At 38.2% G+C, this 18,979-nt stretch overlaps 1 protein-coding gene across 6 annotated transcripts in view; it reads left to right on the top strand.

Moving 5' to 3' along the window:
* Nucleotides 1-18,459, top strand: part of PLPPR5 (phospholipid phosphatase related 5) — a 233,038-nt gene extending 214,579 nt beyond the window's left edge. For 5 of the 6 annotated variants that reach the window (XM_082311957.1, XM_082311954.1, XM_082311958.1 and 2 more), the window contains 3 exons: nt 5,450-5,626; nt 7,307-7,426; nt 16,085-17,045. In XM_082311957.1, coding sequence (XP_082168083.1) covers nt 5,450-5,626; nt 7,307-7,426; nt 16,085-16,117 — 330 coding nt within the window. In that variant the 3' untranslated portion in view covers nt 16,118-17,045. Of the gene's footprint in view, nt 1-5,449; nt 5,627-7,306; nt 7,427-16,084; nt 17,046-18,400 lie in introns of those variants that run through there. The other variant, XM_082311956.1, reaches the window with a different exon arrangement.
* The last annotated feature ends 520 nt before the right edge of the window (nt 18,460-18,979 follow it).

The raw sequence follows: 18,979 nt of genomic DNA, 5'->3' as shown, positions 1-18,979 counted from the left end.
AGTGTTTGAACTTGGTGTCGCTGTGTACATTTCAGACATGCTTTGGATTTGTAATGATAGAGGAGCAGGTTTAATGTCTTGCTAATTGACATAGCTCTTAGGTCTGTAGGCTGCTTTTGTTGCTTTGTACTGTGAACGCTTGGCCTCAACTGCAGCCTCAGGCAGGGCTAGCAGGTAAAGCTGACATAATTTTTTCCTCTCTGCAGAGTTTTTTTTGGGCCCGAGATCATCTTTTCTGCAAGGTTCTTGCTCCTGGCATTCTGCTGGATCGTCTTTGCTGTTTACTGTGTCTATAAGTCACTGGGAACAGACAGGAAGGCAGTCTGGGTCACAGTGCTGGCAACATGGTGACATTCTGCTCAGTGTCCCTCCTTGATCCAGTCTCTAGGCCTCGTCTCACCTCTCTGTCATCTTGAAGTGCCTGTTTGGCTCCTGTTCGATAGGCAGCTGGCGGAGGCATGACAGGCCTCTCTTTGATAGGCTTAAGGGAGTGTTCAGGAGGAAAAGGAGTAGCAGAGCCACCTTATTGAGTCGGCTTTGTTGTCCATTTTTTGTTAGGAAATTAAAGAATTAAAGGATTGTTTTGGCTGCTTTTCAGAGACAGTGTTAGGAAAGTGGGATTTCTTTTTCAGTATCTGGTGCAGCAAGTAAAAATATCCCTTGATACTGATTGTACAGCATACATCACGGGCTTCATATACTGGGTGTATTAGTTACTTTCAGACTGGATAGTAAAATAACATTACAATTTGATCCAGAAATTTATTTAAAGACCTCTAGGTATTTCTTGTCAGTTAATTCTTCATTAGAATTCAATTGCTCGAGATAACCTCTGTAGACTGAATCAGCTTTAATTAATATTTGGGTATATCTTACAGTTCTGCTACATTGAAAGATACCTCTTTCCTTCTCCAGTTGTTTAGAGTTACGACTGCGGGGAGCTCAGTGGGGAACTTAATAGTAAGGTCCAGCATTTCTAGAGCTTTCTCTTCCTTTTGCCAACCCAGACCCCTGACTTTGAAAGCCAATTTTTGTCTAGGGTCATCAATAATTACTGTAAAACTTATGGAGAAAGCTGGAGGAGGCTTCAAGAGCAGTAAAAAAATCTTCAGTGGGCAGTTGCAGAAAGGCCCAGATGATTTGAGAATATGACTGTGGTTTGCTCTGGAAATACTTTGACCCAGTAATTATTAATCAAGGAAGCTGAAGAGCTTTTAGGTTGTCAAACAGGATTCTAACTAAATATTGAACCTGGTTATAGACCACCATCCGCTATAGCCCACTACTTTTTCAGCTTTTTGATCTCTGACTATCCCTTTTCTTGTAGGTACGATGAATATTGAAAGTTGTGCATTCCTCAGGTGGAACATCTATAACATTACTTGAACAGTTCAAGATTCTTTCTTTAACGATAGCACATTATAAAAACAAAACATGAGATAATTTGTATTTGGAGCACTGCCTGGGATAGGTGCCTGTACAGTGAATCCTTCCTCTCTCTGCTTGTCACTTCATGAGTCGCTATTCTCTGCCCACTAATGGACTGGTCTGTCCCTTTCTCAGTCCCCCAGACCATCTGCTTCAGGGAGGACTGAAACAGCAAACACAGAGGGGATCTTCCTACCCGCATCCCTGGGCCCCAGGCTGATGAAATCAGCTAGGAAAATTAAGCTCCCTCCTGGCTGGTGCACACAGCCTGATGACTAGCTCCGCTCTAACTAAAACGGGACTCTGGGACCTGTTACGTGTGTGTTTGAGTGCGTAGACGTTTGTGTGGGTGAGCCTAAAGATAGCTGAAAGACGACGACTAGGAAGAGCTTGCAGCATAGCCCAGGAGGCCACTTTGTCCTACACTTGACATACAATTCCTGTTCTTTTCTTATGTGTTTTGGAATGATTTTGTTTGCACTAGATTTAGGACATATTTCACATGAGTCAGACTTGCAACATGACACTTTTGAAAGCTTTCCCGGTACAAGCCAAGTGCCGACACTATGATTATTGCTTATATTATGACCTGAGACAGTCACGTCAGAAACCTCACAGGTAGTTTTGTCTTTGGTGGTGATGGCAATGATTCTGGCTTTTTCAAATACATATTTTCAAAAACACTTCAATTAAAGTTTTTCTTTCAATTTATGAGGTTCTCTGAAGACTTCTCTTCCAGCATCTTGAAGACTGAAGGTCAAATGTTTGTGTTTTCCTGAAAATCTAGTAAATATTGGTATATAGAATGATCAGATAACATCCCCCTCCTTATATGAGTCTCTGCTAGTGTCTGCTTGCTGGTATCACCTTTATATCTTTTCATACTAAAATCTTATTTCAGGAAAAAGGAAAAGCAATAGCAGTAGTTCGAGAGAAGATTCACCGCTGATCTGATGTTGCAGGAGAATGTGCGGCCTGCAAAATTGATTCTAACTAACTACTGTATCAATCCTTGGCCTCACATACAAAATATCTGCTGTTGGTCTTGCTGTTGACTAATTTAAAAGATTTCTTTAATTAGATTCTTCCTCTCCCAATTTCTGTTCTTAAAAGGAGCTGAGATGGACTCATTCAGTAAACATCTTAGCCATGTAAAAATTTATACTGTCATTCATTCTCACTAATGTTTTAAACCACTGAGCTATTTTCCTTTGTTGATACTGCATTTGATACTTATAAAAAGTAAGAGAAGAAAAATCCTGTCATCTTTTCAAGATGTTTATTCTTTGTCAATTATGGACTGTGCTGGCTTATAGTTTTCCTTCCAGAATCAAGAAGAAAACAACCACTTAATTGTATTTTATTCTTAGTGTAAATCAGATCTTTGACTGAGTCAACTGTGTTAATATATTGTACTAGAGCTGCAAGAGGTCAAGTTTAAAAATGGACTTCTATGAATCCTGCCTTGGAAGAGTCTACATTTGCTATGTAGAGTTTTGCAAATATACAGACTGTTTGCTACACTGTTTCAGGAAAAGTTTACCCTGTTTCTATTGATTCCTTAATAATATTTTAATATAATACTATTCTTAACATCAGTGGTGTCTGTTCGTTAAAGAAAAGATAGAAATGGTACCTATGCTGGCAGAACCCTCAGGTTATTTTGAATACGGGACTGGGCATGACAATCTTGACTGCACAGATAGGAAGGGACTCAGCAGATGGAGGTCTTTATTACGCACATGAGGCACAGCATGAGTGTGCAGTTGTTTCTGCTCGCTCAGTGCTTTGTCTGAGTAGGGATTTGAAGGACATGCTTGATTGTAAAAAGATTCTGAGAATTTTTTGCAGAGCACTTTCCAGTTTAGCTTTGTATTAAAAATGTTGAAGCTTGACTGAAGTACTACAGAATCAAGTATTTGTGTTATAATGTGTTTTGACTTCATAAAAATTGAGATCATCTTCTTGGGTGATGACCAGGTGTTACAGATAACTGAAGTATATCACCAAGACTTGCCTTAAACAAGCTACACTCTTTTTTTTTTTAAGCTGTTTTTTCCTTCTCAGTAGTCATTTTGATTTAATATGCCACCATACAGAATTAAGTGCAGGATAGCTTCCTGCCAACTTGCCTGTGGCAACTTCACCCAAACTGTTTGAAATTTGGTGATTTTGCTGCATATTCAAAATATTAGAATATTTTCCCTAGCACCAGATGTTCTAACATGTAGTGTGAATGTGGATAATGGTGGTAGTATCCAGGAGTGCAATGAGACTCACTAAAATAGAGGGTTGCTGTGTGCAACCCTCAACATTCAGTGTTCACTGCTCTGTCTGTAGCTTGAAGAAAACCAGTGGTGCTAAAAAGCTGGAAATTAAAGTTGCAGTTGTCTTATCAGTGGTCCACATGGTAAGAGTAACTCACTGAAGAGAGACTGCAAAAATACAAGGAGCTAAGATAAAAGGATAGTCAGCAAAGGGAGAAACACTATTTCTGAAATGGTCTGGGAAGAAGAGAGGAGAAATGTAGTTTGAAGATACACCCCAAAACTCTTGTTTTCAAACCTTTGCTCTGTCTGCATTAGTTGAAAGCTTGCTACTAGTTTGCTGTTCATCACATAAGGTACACTGAAGATGTATGTGTTGCAGTACTCTACTGTAATGTTAAGCTTAAGTTTTGATTCGTCCTCTAAGCCATGGATCTTTCTCTAGTGTTTTGAACAAAATTATTGTCAGATGTTGCTCTTTTCAGACAAGCTCTGACCACTACTTCCTTCACTTTATTTATTGTAACTCTGACTGCGCTTCCTAAACTACTTCTTGACTGGATTATTGCAGTCCTTCATAACTGATTACCCAGTAAATTCAGCTGAAGTTTCAGACAGTACAAAAAAACCAAAGGACTGCCCAATTGTTGGCCAAAAAGGTACTGGTTCTTCAGTGCAGATTCATCTGTTTCCCTTTGCAGTTCAAAGTGATGGCATTACACACTTGGAGTCTCTAGTGGAACTCCATAGAAAATATTTGCATTCTCCAATCTAAAAACCATCTAAATATGAAAGTTTTAGGGATTTCAATGGTTTAATTGCAGAAACATCTTCTGCAGAAAGTAAATACTTTTTTCTCAAAAAACTTGTTAGTTGAAGTATAATTTTTCAGGGGAGAACTTTCAAGCAGCCTTAATGCCAAGATTCAAGAGAATGGAAAATCGAAGATTTGGTATTCATTTCTTCCATTGGCCCATCAGAGCTTGGAAAGTGCTGGCTTAAACCCAGTAGTCACTAATGCACCCTTAGGGCAGAAGAGCTACTCTGTCATCAGGCAGTGCTTTTAATTCAGTAGTATTGCACAGGGAGAGTTAGACTGCAAGCAGGGCAGATAGATAGATAGATTTCTCGGAGTTTGACGCATAAAAGTTTCTGCATTTAGATTGGTTTGTGTACTGGGGGGGATTGGTACTAAACATCCTCAGTCACCATCTGTGAAGTACAGGAGTGTATTGGTTCAGCACTGGTTGAAACTACTACACATTATTTAAAAAAGTAGGTGCTGGCATTTAGTTCAATTTTCACTGCTTCTTGACAAATCTCTAGGTAATCACATGGAGAAGTTGCGTATGAGGAAGAAAGACATTTGCTAATGAAAACAAGGCCTTGATGTAGCCCCTTCCAGGGTTAAGATCTTTTTCTATTATTGTCAACACTACGCAGTGAAAAATCAGCCCCTCTGCATAAATAAGTACATAGATTGGGAGTAATAGGGTAGGATTATCTAATTTGCCTGTTCTTTTGGGGGCTTTTCAAGTTCACGTAAAATGTAATTTTGCTGTATGGTCTAATTCTTTTTCTGTATGCCTAGGAAAAGGGTGTGATGACTTTATCTAGCACTCTACTTTCTTGTTTTTTTACAAAAAAAAAAAAGCCAAATACACATAGTCTATTCGAACAAAATGTAGAGATTTTATTCGCCAGTTAGTGGGAGATATCTATCAGTCTTAACTTTCTTCCTTTCTAATTTTCAGATGTATATCACCAATACAGTAAAAGCCAGAGGAACAAGACTTGCAAAACCTGTTCTGTGTTTGGGCTTAATGTGCTTGGCTTTCCTTACTGGAATCAACAGAGTAGCAGAGTATCGAAATCACTGGTCAGATGTAATAGCAGGATTTGTAATTGGAATATCTATAGCAGTATTTTTGGTAAGTGTATATGTGTGTGTCGCTTCTCTTTTGAAAAAATCAGTGTATAACTTTGTCTCTTAAACTATTAGTAGCCTTGACTTTTCAAACAACTAAATGACGAAAAGAGGTGTTTCTAATTTTTGTTTTTAATTAGTTATCAGTTTCCTTAGTTACATTTACATACACTCAGAAATGTGAAGTCAAGAAAGGACTGATCAAATGATCTCTTTTGACTTCATTGCAAACCAGATTGTAGCATTTCAACCAATAGTTTTTGCATCAAGCCTTACTTTAAGCAAGTGTATATCCTTCAGAATAACATCTAGTTATGATTTCATGTATAAAGTATTAAATTCAGTATAGTGATACCTACACTGATCAGAGAATAAGTAGCTTTTTTTTTTTCCGGCTTTAAAGTAACCCTATTGAGTTTCTTTCATGCTAATTCAGGTTTATGTTGAAATTTTATGTTATTTTGTATCAAAAAATCCTTGTTTAGCCTTTTCCTTTTCTGGAACTGTGTTCCAAAACCAGATCGTTAGTCACAGTTCACAATGACTAGTGTCTGTGTCAGAACGCTGCCACTAATCTATTAATCACCTTCACTGATAACTTCAGCGCAAGACTATGGCATAGAATAGTCACTGCTGTTTACTGCTTGCAACTTTGCCTGGCAGCTTGTAATAGTACTAAATACACCTTTGAATTTTTTGCCCATGGAAACACTTTTGAGCTTGATTCTTGGATCTCAAGGTCTTGATCTCAAGATCTTGGATCTCAAGGTCTTGGATCTGAAGACTTGGCTTGGCTGAGAACTCTCACAAGGATGGCTGAGGTGGGTGTTTTCACTCCTCTGAGAAATGTGAGGGCAGCTTTAGGTCTCCCTTAAAATATGCCTGCTTGCATTTCCAAACATTCCCTTCCACACAAGGTGTCTGGGAGTTATATTTGGTTGTTCATTTTTAAGAAGTTTTTCCATTCTGTTTGTGCCCCTAAAGTCATAAAAGAGAACAGAATAGAAAAGAAATCTATCCCCGCATTTTTTCTTATGTTTTGTGATGTATATTGCATAAACTCCTTTGAGTAGCAGGACATCAAATTTAGTTTGTATTTTGAAGAAAATACAATGGGCAAACATTGCTGCTCACCTGAGTGTCTGAATTAGTAGGAACACTAACAAACTGGTGTATATCACATTCCTAAATCCCTGTGTGAGTCACTGATGCCCTGAGCAAGTTTAGGGTTTAGTTCAAACTTGGAGATGGTCCTTGCCTCCTTATTCTCCCTTTCTTACTCTTCATTTGAGAAAGTCTTTGGTGGTCAAAACTTAGATGGTACTGACCCTTCATAGGAATTTAAGGTTATTGTCATGTTCTGCTGCACGTGCTCTGGACATCTATTCATGGCATTGCTAATAATTGGTATTCTATTATTCAGCATCGGTAATGGATTTGCTTTTAGATAAGAGGGTTTTTTGGTTCTCAGATGGTGCATGTAACAATGCATTGGTTGAAAATCTTTTGTCTTGAAATATTAATTAAGGATTTTCTGTAAAACATGAACTTCACATTTCTGTGTTTCTACTGTAAGATGTGACTAAAGCTGGTGTCAGTTGTGCCTAATTATGGATGTCAGGATCAAAGCTCAAAAAAATGAGTTGTTGCTTAGCTATTCTGTTTATCTTCTAATCCCTTCTAGGTTGTTTGTGTGGTAAATAACTTCAGAGGACGTCAACCAGAACATGAACATTCTCATATGGATAATCTGGCCCAGATGCCCATGATCAGCATACCCCGAGTAGAAAGCCCTTTAGAAAAGGTAATGTCTGACTTTTCTAAAAACAATTAAGTAAAATGTAGCTTTCCTGGAAGGATGATCCCAAACTATCTTGACAAGAGTGCCAAGGTAATCAGATTTAAAGTAAGGAGACACGGCAGTGAAGGAGAAAGAAGGGAAGAATTAATTCAGAGACACTCCTTGGGAGACTCTTCATGTCACCTTCAAGAACAATCGTTACGTATCAGTCCAGTTTACTACTGTAGCCACTGCAAAATCTGTGGAGTCAGGCTCAGTAGATCTGAAGCCCTCTTTCCTTGTATTCCTCAAGTAAGTTTGATTAACACTTTGGCTGAGAGTCCACAGAGCCTGAAGTGCTTAGAAAGAAAATCTAACCCCTGAGCCCAAGGGGTTATGAAATTCAGGTACGAATGGCATTTATCCTAGTTCTTTGGGGTATGTCCTCAGGCTAGTGTAAAGCATCAGATGCAGTCCCTTGTGGATCAGCTGTGGGGCTCTTATCAGGCATGTGCTAGCCCCAGGACAGGGCACCCACTTGAAAACATTTGCACTAGCAGGGCAAACATCTTAATGAACGTGACAATAATAGAGAGTAGCATGGGTCATACAGTAACTGCACAAAAGCCATGATCTCTTGCCAAAGCAGATGGGATTTTGGACTAGGACATGCTAGTGATAGTCTCCTGGGTATGCCAAGACTTTTTGCATGAGTAAGTGTTGCGTAGTGTTTAAAATTTATTTTCGTTTCCTGTAATAAAAATTTATGTTTTTTGAAGATGATGTTGTACTATGTAAGTGTTAAGTAAGATTATGTCTGAACAATTTTATGAGCAAACAAGCACTGAAATAGATAGCATAACCAAATAAAGAAAACATTTTAGGCATTTTTACCAGGGGGAAAGTTTGAACTACTAATGCAAAGTTTGAAAGCAATTCTACTTTTTCTAATGACTTTATCTGTCATTATTTGTTAAAATCTCTTGTGTTATGCCAAAGTTTGAAGACAGTAAACAATTCTACACTGGGTAGGGCACCAAAAGTATGTTTCTATGGCATTCTTTTACATCCAAATTACTCCTGATATTTTTTAATATTAAACATAAGGAGAAATGTTTTAAACCACTTCCTAGTCTGTCTTAGTCACTTGGAAGTGGTGGAAGTTGTCGTTTAGTAAGAATTGCTGCTAGCCCTGGGTTTGTTATTCCTTCCCTTGAAGGGAAAGAAGATTTCTTTTCAGAATGATCTAACATGCCTTTTTGAACCATGTGTCTAAGCTACTTCTGCTGATATCTTGTCATAAGGAGGTCAGAGTCTCATTTGCTTGAACAAGCATTTAGATGATGAATGTATATCTTCAAAATAATCCATTCAGTAAACTTTCTGTAAAATGTCAAAACAAAACAAGATGTCAGTTGGCCTAGGACATACCACATTAATAAGAGCATGTCTTATTTATATGCTAGGCTCTCCTGCAATAGAAGCCATTTCTGCAGCTCAAAAGCCATCATAGGTAATAAATGTACATACTCGGGCTGTTGAAATTTTAAATTTTTCTCTGGGGATAAAGACCTCATGTTAACATAGTGTTTCTACCTGGTTTGACAGCCTCTTGCTCACGATGAACAATGTTCTTTTCCTGAGACTTGGCCTAGGCAAGATTGAGATGTTGTGGGGAAAGCTATGGGAGAGTGTGGAAGGGTGGTGGCAGGAATAATGTTTGCTCTGCTTGAGGGTGACCTCTGCCATTTGTGAACTGCCCAGGACCCTGTTACATGAACGAGCTTCTTTCCTTGTGAACCCATATGCCTGTGGCAGGAGAGGGTAGCTGTTTTCTGTTACGGAACTTCTCTCTAGATAATTAAATTGGGGACTGTCTGCAGGGTGTTGCACTTGGTGAGATCTTGGTGTATGGGTTCATCTTTGTCTATGTTGCAAAGCCTTTCTCCTTTCCAGACAGAATGGATGACATGGGAGGATGATAATGGGGAGACTTTGCTATTTCTTCTGTTTCCACTCTCAGAAAGTTTAAATTTGAATTAGCAAATAATTTTTGAAGAAGTTACATGTGAGTGCTTTAGGTGTTGAGTTTTTGTGGATTTTTTTTTTTTTATGTTTAGTCTAAAGTTTTAGATAGAAGCCAGACCCTGTTAAATAAAAGGCACTAAGAATAATACTTATGTGGAATTAAGATCTAAATTGAGTTATCTCAATTAACTACCATCACTACAGGAATTATTAACTTAGTCTTTGCTTTTTAACTCCCTTCTTATTTTACATCCTTTGCTCTCCTCTGGAGAGAGAGGGTTGCTAAATAACTTGTGTGCTACTTGCCTTTGCCTACTTTAGCCATGTGCAAGTTACCTTTCACTACATTTCAGTTAGGGCTGTTCCAGTTCCATATTCTGAATGCACATACATTTACATTTGGCTTATTTTAAATCTGTTTTTCCTTATTCTCAGTCTGCAAGCTCCTGTGCCAGTATTAAAGACAGCTTACTGTCAGAAATCAGCTACTAAGAGTAGCACAAATTCTGACTGACTGAAGTTATCATGGGCTAAGGCAGTGCTAGCATGAAGCAATGCAACTCTGTCATCAGTATCTAAAAATAACAACTATATGGGTATCTGGAGTGAGCAATTCAAAGATGGTGTCTTAAAGAATGACATCATTAGAAATGCCTACCAGATGGGACCTCGCTCATTGCAATTTTGTTATAAATTCACCCATAAATGAATAAGCACACGATGCATCACACAGACCTGGAAGCACCTTATTTTTGTGTTTCCAGATCTGCTACTTGCTATTCCAGTGCTTTTTCCTGCTGGAGAACGAATGCTCTTGGCATGCTTGGCATGCTCTCCGTGCTGCCACTGTCTGAGTTCTGGTGGAGGTCAAGAGATACATTTGAAGTGTACTTAAATAGGAATATGTGTACTTGTAATATTCTGGATTGAGCTGCTGCTGGTTAATGATAAGGGTAGATCACTGTTTGCATGACACTTCTGTTTAATTGTGGTGCACGCAGATGATTAAGCTGTTCTGCACGGGTACCCACTTCTCATGTACTCAAATAAGCCATAGTTGCAGAGTGTCTCCTTGAAGAATCCTTGCCAGGGCTGGCTCAGCAATGCAGACTTATTGCTTTCACCTTAACTACATTCATCCTCAGAATTAATGAAAAGAATGAAAGCCAAGAAACCTCATCACTCACCCATCTGCTCCTTTTTCTCTCCTGTCTCTGACCTCCTTCGTCTCTTATGAGACAATTCGTGTATCAGTTAGCTGGCACTCTCCTACAGAGAGGAGGCTCTCTTCCTACCACAGTCAAGGTTAGAGACTCCTGTTCTTTTGCAAGAGTTACTGGGAAATAGGGATATTCTGAGTGGTACCAGGAAGAGTTTAAAGCTCAGCTTCATCCAGTGCAGTCACAAACTATTTCTTTCTCTTTCAGGGGAGACTGACTTTATTTCATGCTAAAGTCACCTGAAATTGGCCAGGGCTTACAGAGGGTCCTTAAACCTCTTGTAGGAGCTGCTGACTCTCCTAGCCTTTTCTTGTTTGTTTTTTTTTTTTTGTTTGTTTTTTTTAAGTATTCTAGCTTTGAAAAAATCAAATACAAAGGGAACATGGAGCGTTTTAGGACTAATTGAGACAGTAGATAGAATACTGAGGCAAGAGGTTTTAGAAGGAAGGGTTGGGTTAGGAGAGGCACTGTGGTTCATCTCCTGTGGCATGAGATGATTACTGTGTCTGATCTTCAGTGCTTTCTGTAGCTGTTCAATATTACCTGTTTGTACAGTGGGTTCTTTGCAGTGCTCCGTTTGACCGTTAAGCTGCATTTATCCCCAAAGTCTCTGCTTGACATTCCTTCATAGTGCTACTTCTGTCAGCAATGCCCAACCATGTTCCCAAACACAGTCACTGTTCCTTGTTACAATGAAGTTTCTTATACTCCACCCATAGGACTGACTCTCCAGCATGACTGTGAACTAGAAACAGATAGTTTAGGATCTCTCGCTCTCCCTCTGACAGAGCCATTTCTAAGTTTTAATGGTGATAAGTATTTGGAATTCCTCTCACAATATGTGACATTCTTGTTGCCTGTCATACCAGTTGCTAGTGACTGTCAGGATTAATTGTCTCAAAAATCTTGAGTTTGACACTATAATTCTTGTTCTGTTGTCTATGTGCCGAAGGTAAGGGTGGTGATAAAGCATTTTAACAGCAGTAAGTATAGATATTGCGATGGATTCTGTTAGTATTTTAAGACTGGGGAAGCTTTCCCCTTCTGATTTTAAGGTGTAATGGTTTTTCTATTTACTCCATCTTGATTATTCACAAGACATAGAACAGCGTCTTCACAGTGTCAGAAAAGGGTATTTTTAATTTTAATTCTCAGTGTTAATGCATCTTCCTTGGTCTTAAGCATTTTGGTACTAACAAGTCTTTCATTGGTATGTGCACTTGTGTACATGCAGCATGGCCTAGGGAGTCCAGTCTGGTCCCTGGGGCTCTCCGGGGAGACCATTGGCCTATCGCTGAGCTCACAGGCTAAAACACAAAGATGTTTTAGCTCATCACACTACAGGCAAATGGGGGAGAGGGTTTGTGTCTATTTCTGTTGCTTCAAAATATTTTAGTTGAGAAGTATCCAAATACTGTTGTGCTTGGTGTCCGAAAGTGTGCATAAATATCTGTGCAGTGTTTTAGTACATGTATGTGTATCTCCAGGATGGCTTGACTAGAGTCCATGTGCTGACATTAGCTTATAGGCAGGTTTTCAGATTTCTGTTGTCATAATGGTTCTCTCTTGATAATACAGTATGTTAAAGGAGATATAATAAAGCATTGTTTCACACACAGAAACATACCCAGGAGAGGCAGCTCATAAAAGCAACGAGCAATTTTGTTTCAATGTCAAGCATTTGAATTTGCATTCATGTCCTACTCTTCTGCTTAAGCCTACTTCTGGGGGACTGTACAAGAATTATTTCTGTTTGAATGCAAACTGTGATCACCACGTCTAATGTTCAAATAAAATAATACTTAAACACAGGAAATGGAACAATATATTCAGTGTAACCTCCTTAAATATACGTGTTGTAGGTGTTACAGAATCAAGGTATTAGTAACAATCAAGAAGATCCTTTGCAACGAAACTCCCTCAAAGCACGCCTCATTAGGTTCTTCTCCTGGATGTCAGGAATGGACCGTTTTGACCCTCTTCATATAAGGCAATAAACGTATGTGCGCAAGAGCGCACATGAGTGTGTGTGTGTGTGTAAGTGACACCAAGGCAGATGCAGTGTGGCAGCAGCGTTCTGTGCAGGTCTGCAACATTTTAAGTGGGGAATTTCACTTGAACTCATTCTTTTCTCTAAAAATGTGATTCGTCCAGTAAAAGCATAAAAGATACTTTGCTGACCCAGAGAATTGTATGATAACATTATTATTATTGTATGATAAATTATCATTTGACTGAACTACTACAGTAGTATTTTTCTATTTCTTTTAACAAACTCTGCTGTGTTAAGGACTACGAACAATTTTTCAAATTCCTGTTTTCAAAAATGGAAAAATCTTTTTTAGGATTATGACTATTCTTGTGTATTTCTAACTGTATTCATGAGAGCATAACAAAAGAATTTCAAGTAAAAAATATTTAATATATATACTGAAAACTGCAAACCACAAAAAAGTAGTCATGGATTTTTTTTCAATGCTTTAACATTGTAGAATCTCTTATAAACAGAACTTAATGAAAATCTTAACGGAAGATATACAGGTATGGATCATTTCCCCCCAGAAACCTGCACTCAAGGCTTAGCCTTTAGCTTTCATTTTTCTGTTAGTGGTGTGAGAGCACAGTTATGAAGCATGCTTTGTTCACGTGGTGCTGACACCAAGCTGATACCGTCAATTTAGAATGAATAATACAGAAGCTGGTGTGCCTGTCTGTGAAACTGCTGCCGTTGAGCAGACTCTCAGCATATTCTAATTCTTTTGGGTACTGGAGGGAAAATCATTTCCTGTGGAGTTGGAGAAGCTGAGGTCTTCTGCATGATTTTTTGCTTGTCTCCTGCATCTGTGTGAATCTGTTTGCTGACGGTGATTAGTATCTCACGCTGAACTTTGTCACAGTAAATCTAAGCAGAAGTAAAAAAGCATAGTAAGAGAGTTGAAATGCAGTTATTCAAGAGGGATGCTGTTTGTTTATTTTTTTTCTGTAAAGAGTCTCAGCAAGGCTTATTTGTAGTCTTGCCTGAGACGATAGCATACAAAAAAGCATGAATACCCAGACAGTTGCATGAATCTGTATCAGTGATTCTTGCCACCAGCAAGTGATTAATTTTGACCTAGTTACGCATCACCCTGCTGAGTCCATTGGAAATGAATTGACAAGTCTTCGCTGGGGTCCAAATCAATAGCTCCACGATCGGTAGCTTAGCAGTTCTCTCTGAGCACTTATTGAGGAAGGGGGATTTTTTTCTGTCTTATTATAATCCCATGCTCTGCATGTCCTTCCAAGGATGGCGACCTGCTCATTTTGGAAATATAGCTGGCAGGAGTCTGAACCACGTTCTCCTTTCCTAAGTAATAGTTATCCAGTCCTGAATTAATGGCACATGAAAGAGCATTTGGTTCTCTGCATCACAGACAAATGTGTGTCGCTTAGAGAAAGGGACAGCATGTAGCAGGACTTGAAAGAATTTATTAGAATAAACAACCAGGAATTTTTTTCCTCTAATTCCTCATTTTTAAACCATCTTACTTATCAACAAAGTGAGTAATTTTAGACCGATGCTAGTTTAAGTTGACAGGATAATTTTCAGGTCTAAATAAGGAAAAATAAAGTGAGTACTGTGAAGAAAATGTCATAATAGCCTCACAGCAACTCCAGAGTCATTGAGGTTGCCCAATGTATCGTCTTTCCTGTTATGAAAGCAGAAGATGGCCAGCCAACTAAAATGCTTTGAAATGGTCATGTTTTGTTTTCTAGTTAGGAAATCTAATTTTGCTTTTCTTCTGCAGAATCAAAATCTGGAAACAACAGTTGCTAATATTGTTTACTGAAAATATTTTCACAGAAAGTTGCACACTGATTCTTTATTTTCTAATCCTTTTTAAAAGATCTGCTGGCTATGGTTTAATCATTGTTATTTATTTAAAATATATTCTGTTTTGGAGAAGAATGTACATAGATGCTTTACTATTGTGGTGTTCTCTTATGAAAGCTGTTGTAAAATACAGCAAGAACATTGCTAGAGCTAAAATGCGTATTATAGGGGAGGGGGAAGAGAGCTCCTCCTCCTGGACACAGCACAGTTATGGCGCAGTGAGAGAGGGAGCAAAGCTGCCAGCCTTGTTTGGAGAGGAGGGAATAAGAGGCAGCTCTCCTGTGCTCCCATCAGGGTAATTCTAAATTCCTTTCTGTAATGTGAAAATCAAAGATGCCTGCCTGCCTCCCCCCAGCACAGGCTGGTAGACAAATATCCAGACAGTTTAAAGAACTGAGAAATATAAACTTGTGTGGTGGCCACTGTTTCTCTCCAGCACTTTCTATGGTATATGATAAGGGATGTTTTGAAGGATTTAGAACTTCCCTTAAGCAAAAAAAAGGGAGGTCTATCACACTCTTCATGAGTTACCTATGTGCCCCCTCCTCTTCAGCTTACACCTCCTCCCTTCTGACCTTGGTCTGCTCCAGAAGGGGAGGTGATGAGAGAAATCTGCAGTGCTTTGTATGGTATTATTTGCCTCTGTGCATTTTTGTGCTGGAGAACAAACATGTGGCTTAACATCAAGATTCCCTTTATTAATTTTACACCTTGCATGTTTTATAAAAAATGGTGGCAGTCAAGGGTACTGTGTTCCTAAAGGGAACGTACAGTTCCTTTGGATCCTGCACATGACTGTGCAGTTGAGTCTTCACCTACCAAATGTTTGCAGAAGCACTTGCTTAGGTTAGAGCATGAAAAATTAGCAAAGCTCTTTGGGATGCTGCAGTTTTACTGTGTAGAGTCACACATGGTATATTTACATTCTGATACACATCTTTGTGTTCGTAAGAATCATCCCATTGAAGGAAAGAGAAAAATAGCATTGCAAATGAAGAGGACACTGTAGTGAATCTGAAAAAGAAAATTTGAATATGAGTTCTCAACTGCTGAATGCAATTTTGTTGTAGCATTTCGCTACTTGATTCTGTGCCATTGAGCTCATGGGGAGCAATTAATCTTTAAAAAAATGCAACATTAAAATTGTATTAACGCTGAAATAGAATATTATAATCTGTCAGAAACTGTCATTTTAACTTCTAGGAATTTTGCTTTAAATTATGCATAAAGTAGCAATAAAAGTACAGCTAATTCAATTATTTACATTGTTACTTAATTTTAAAAAACCTATCTAAAACTAAAATATTGTAGAACCATCACACCTAATTGCTTTGTTCAGCACACTTACATATCCAGTCTTTCAGTGGTTAACAAAGAATTGCTATGGGAGTGAGTGAGAGCACTGCAGTGAGAACCAGTTTTGTTTGCCTCATCCTGCAATAGTCTCCAAACATAAGGCTGTCCCTAAAGAACAAGAGGCAGAAATTTTCACAATGGCGACTGATGTCTGTCTGTGTGGTTTCTGGGTTTTTATCTGTTTGTTTTTCCTTTAACTCGTAGAACCACATCACGGCCTTTGCAGAAGTCACATGATGTTGACGCTGATGTATATTCACTCCATTGGACTTCATCTCTTTTCACAGCCCACACTCGATAATTGCAGTGTATCAAAAATAAGAAATTTTTAGAAGTCCTATCTCTGACTTGATTTTTACATCATTAAAATGACACCAACATTTTGAAGAATTCTTAAATATTAGAACGTCACTTTACTTTCTAGCAAAAATATTAACTGTTTACTTTTTGATGGAATGGGACAAACTGAGCACTAATTATATTTATCTGACAACACCCTCTATTTTGGCTTCTCATTGTTTTTAATGGTTCATGTACCTATTCCAACAGTACTTCATATTTTGATTTGACTTTGATTTTTAAAATCTACATTTTTAATTCAGCATGAACTTGTTTCCATTTGAGGCAATTTCAGTGTATAAAAACTAGACGAATATTACGTTCTGTATGAAAATGCTGTTTGCACATTGTATTACGCTGTATTCCATGTAGGATATCATTCAAACAGTATGTTATATGTAAGACTGGTGCTTCTGCTTTTGAAGAGAAAAAGAAATGCCAATTTTTACTGTAATAAGTATTGTATCATAATTAAAAGTTTATTTATTTGGATATTTTCCTGACATAATTGTAGTTGAATTGTTGTTTTGTAGTTCTTGAATGTCTTGGATGATATATATGTATCTAGGTTAAAAGAAATGAAAATAATATAGGAAGTTTGGTCATTGATATATTCTTTATTACTAATGATATCCTATGAAAGGTTAAGGGCTCCATTCTTAGCTCAGCATATCTGATGGGAAGCCGTGCTATTCATAAATCATTTAAACGAATTATTCAATGAAGCCTGCATCTTCTCATATTTGTTGTACACCCTGATATTATGCTGGGAGAATGGGTGCTAAGATAAGAAGAGGGTCACTGGCTTAGTGAGGAAAAGTGCATATGGGTTTCTACTCTCCATTTTCATGTTGGATCACTCATGGAAAAAACAAAATGGCTTCGTTAATTTTCTTCAGCCTAAGTGACCAGGACAGGCAGACTTTCTCTCTGCAAATCTTTCTATCTCTGTTTATGTTTCAGGGCCATATTCTTGCAAAAAAAATCCTCTGTTAGTCTGTGTGGTGTTGATGATTTTTCTTCAACATCAGGCAATGTTATCATATCTGTGTTAGCGCTGTGAATAATCAAATTGAGCCTCCCCTTCAAAAGACAGCCTTGCTGACTATTCATAGTGAAGTTGTCCTATAAAAATTGAGCACCAAATGGATCTGAATGTTGTAGATGCTGAAGATGCTCTTAACACCTGCCAGAAAGTTTTCCGCTGGCAATAGCTGGTACACTATAGACACATTGAGAATAGTAATGTTCAGTGTAGGCTGTTGAACATTCTAGGCCTTAAATTGTCCATAATTCGATGTATTTCCTGTGCATTAATCATTGTTAGAAGACGCTTGAAACATAAGGCTTTAGAATCAGGTATATATTTTCTATGATGAATTTTAATGCATTCCCATATAGTCATCCAGGTAACACCTGCTTTTAACTTCTTATTTTAACCTCTGATTTCACTAAAATGCAACTACCTAAATAGTGCTTGGCAAACAGGGCAAGGCCAAGTCATCTTTGAGTGCAATAGAGCATATCTCACGAAGTCATTGTGCTAAGCTGAGAATTAGAGAATAAAGAAACACAGCGGTCGGGAGAAAAGTCCTAGAATAGAGCCCTTAGCTACAACAACATTACTTAGGTGATTGAAAATCCACCTTTATTAGACTATCAACCATGTTTACAAAATTGTAGTAGGTCCAAAGTTTGTAACACCATGTTAGGCACACTTACCTTTCTCTTAGTCTAGCTATTTAGGGTCCAAGGTACAAATGATTTCTCTGTGTGCAGATTTAAATGAAATCTTCACTCATTTTTGCATGGTAGCAAACCTGCATTTTTTATATCTGATTTATAAGATTACCAAGAGATTCTTTTATGTTAAAAGAGATGACTCTTTCAGTGTACTGTATATCATCAGCTTGTAACTGGTCTCTTTCTCTCTCAGGATCTTTCCCAGTCAAATATTTGGGTTAAATTTATCATATTATCTCTGTGAACCAGCAGTGAGAAAACAAAAAGAGAGACACTCTGCTGTATAATGTATTTTTAAATAAAATAATTTTTCATTCATATGTAGTGTATTGTTTTTTAGATACCTGCTCTAGATATATTTTGGTTGATAGCGTACATATAATTAAATGATGATTTTAAGTCAACTGCATTTGGTGATATGTTTTCACAATTAACCAGGAATCCCCACAGTTAACTACCTTCCCTTAGAAGTGGTTCTGGTGAAATTGAAAAGCAGGAGAGGAAGAGCTGTATTGCAGAAGAGTCCACAGCCTGTTGGTGAAGGACTCTCCCCAGGATGTGGACCGGCCAAGCTCCAGACCCTACTTTGATCGATTTTCAGAAGTGGCAAGAATTTACCTCTCCCGCATCTGTGCCTCTCCTCTGCCCTGGAGCTTGGGCCTTCGCTCTTCCATTCTGGACCTGAAAAAGCTTTCAGTAGGAACAGTTTGCCAAAACAAAAGTAAGCTGGCATTTTCTGACTAAAATGGCTTTTTGGTGGTTGCTTTTAAAAAAATTCCAGTGAGGAGCCTATGACAAACAAGCATCATCCCTCACTCAGGGAATATTCTGGTGCAGAGTGGCTCCTGATAAAAACACTACGGTTGAACCATTTCAGTGGTTTTGAATGCAGCTGTTTTTATGATCATTGTGGACATTTTCTGTGTGTACTTCAGTGAAACAGCTCCACTCTATTTATAAATGAGATGTTTAAGAAGCATCTCTAATGCTATATGCTGTTCCTAAAAATGGAATTCA

This window comes from Platalea leucorodia (genome assembly GCF_965183815.1).
Source record: "Platalea leucorodia genome assembly, chromosome: 5".
Classification (NCBI taxonomy): Eukaryota; Metazoa; Chordata; class Aves; order Pelecaniformes; family Threskiornithidae; genus Platalea; species Platalea leucorodia.
The sequence above is the reverse complement of the archived record's forward strand: the minus strand, read 5'-3'. Positions and strand labels throughout refer to the sequence as shown.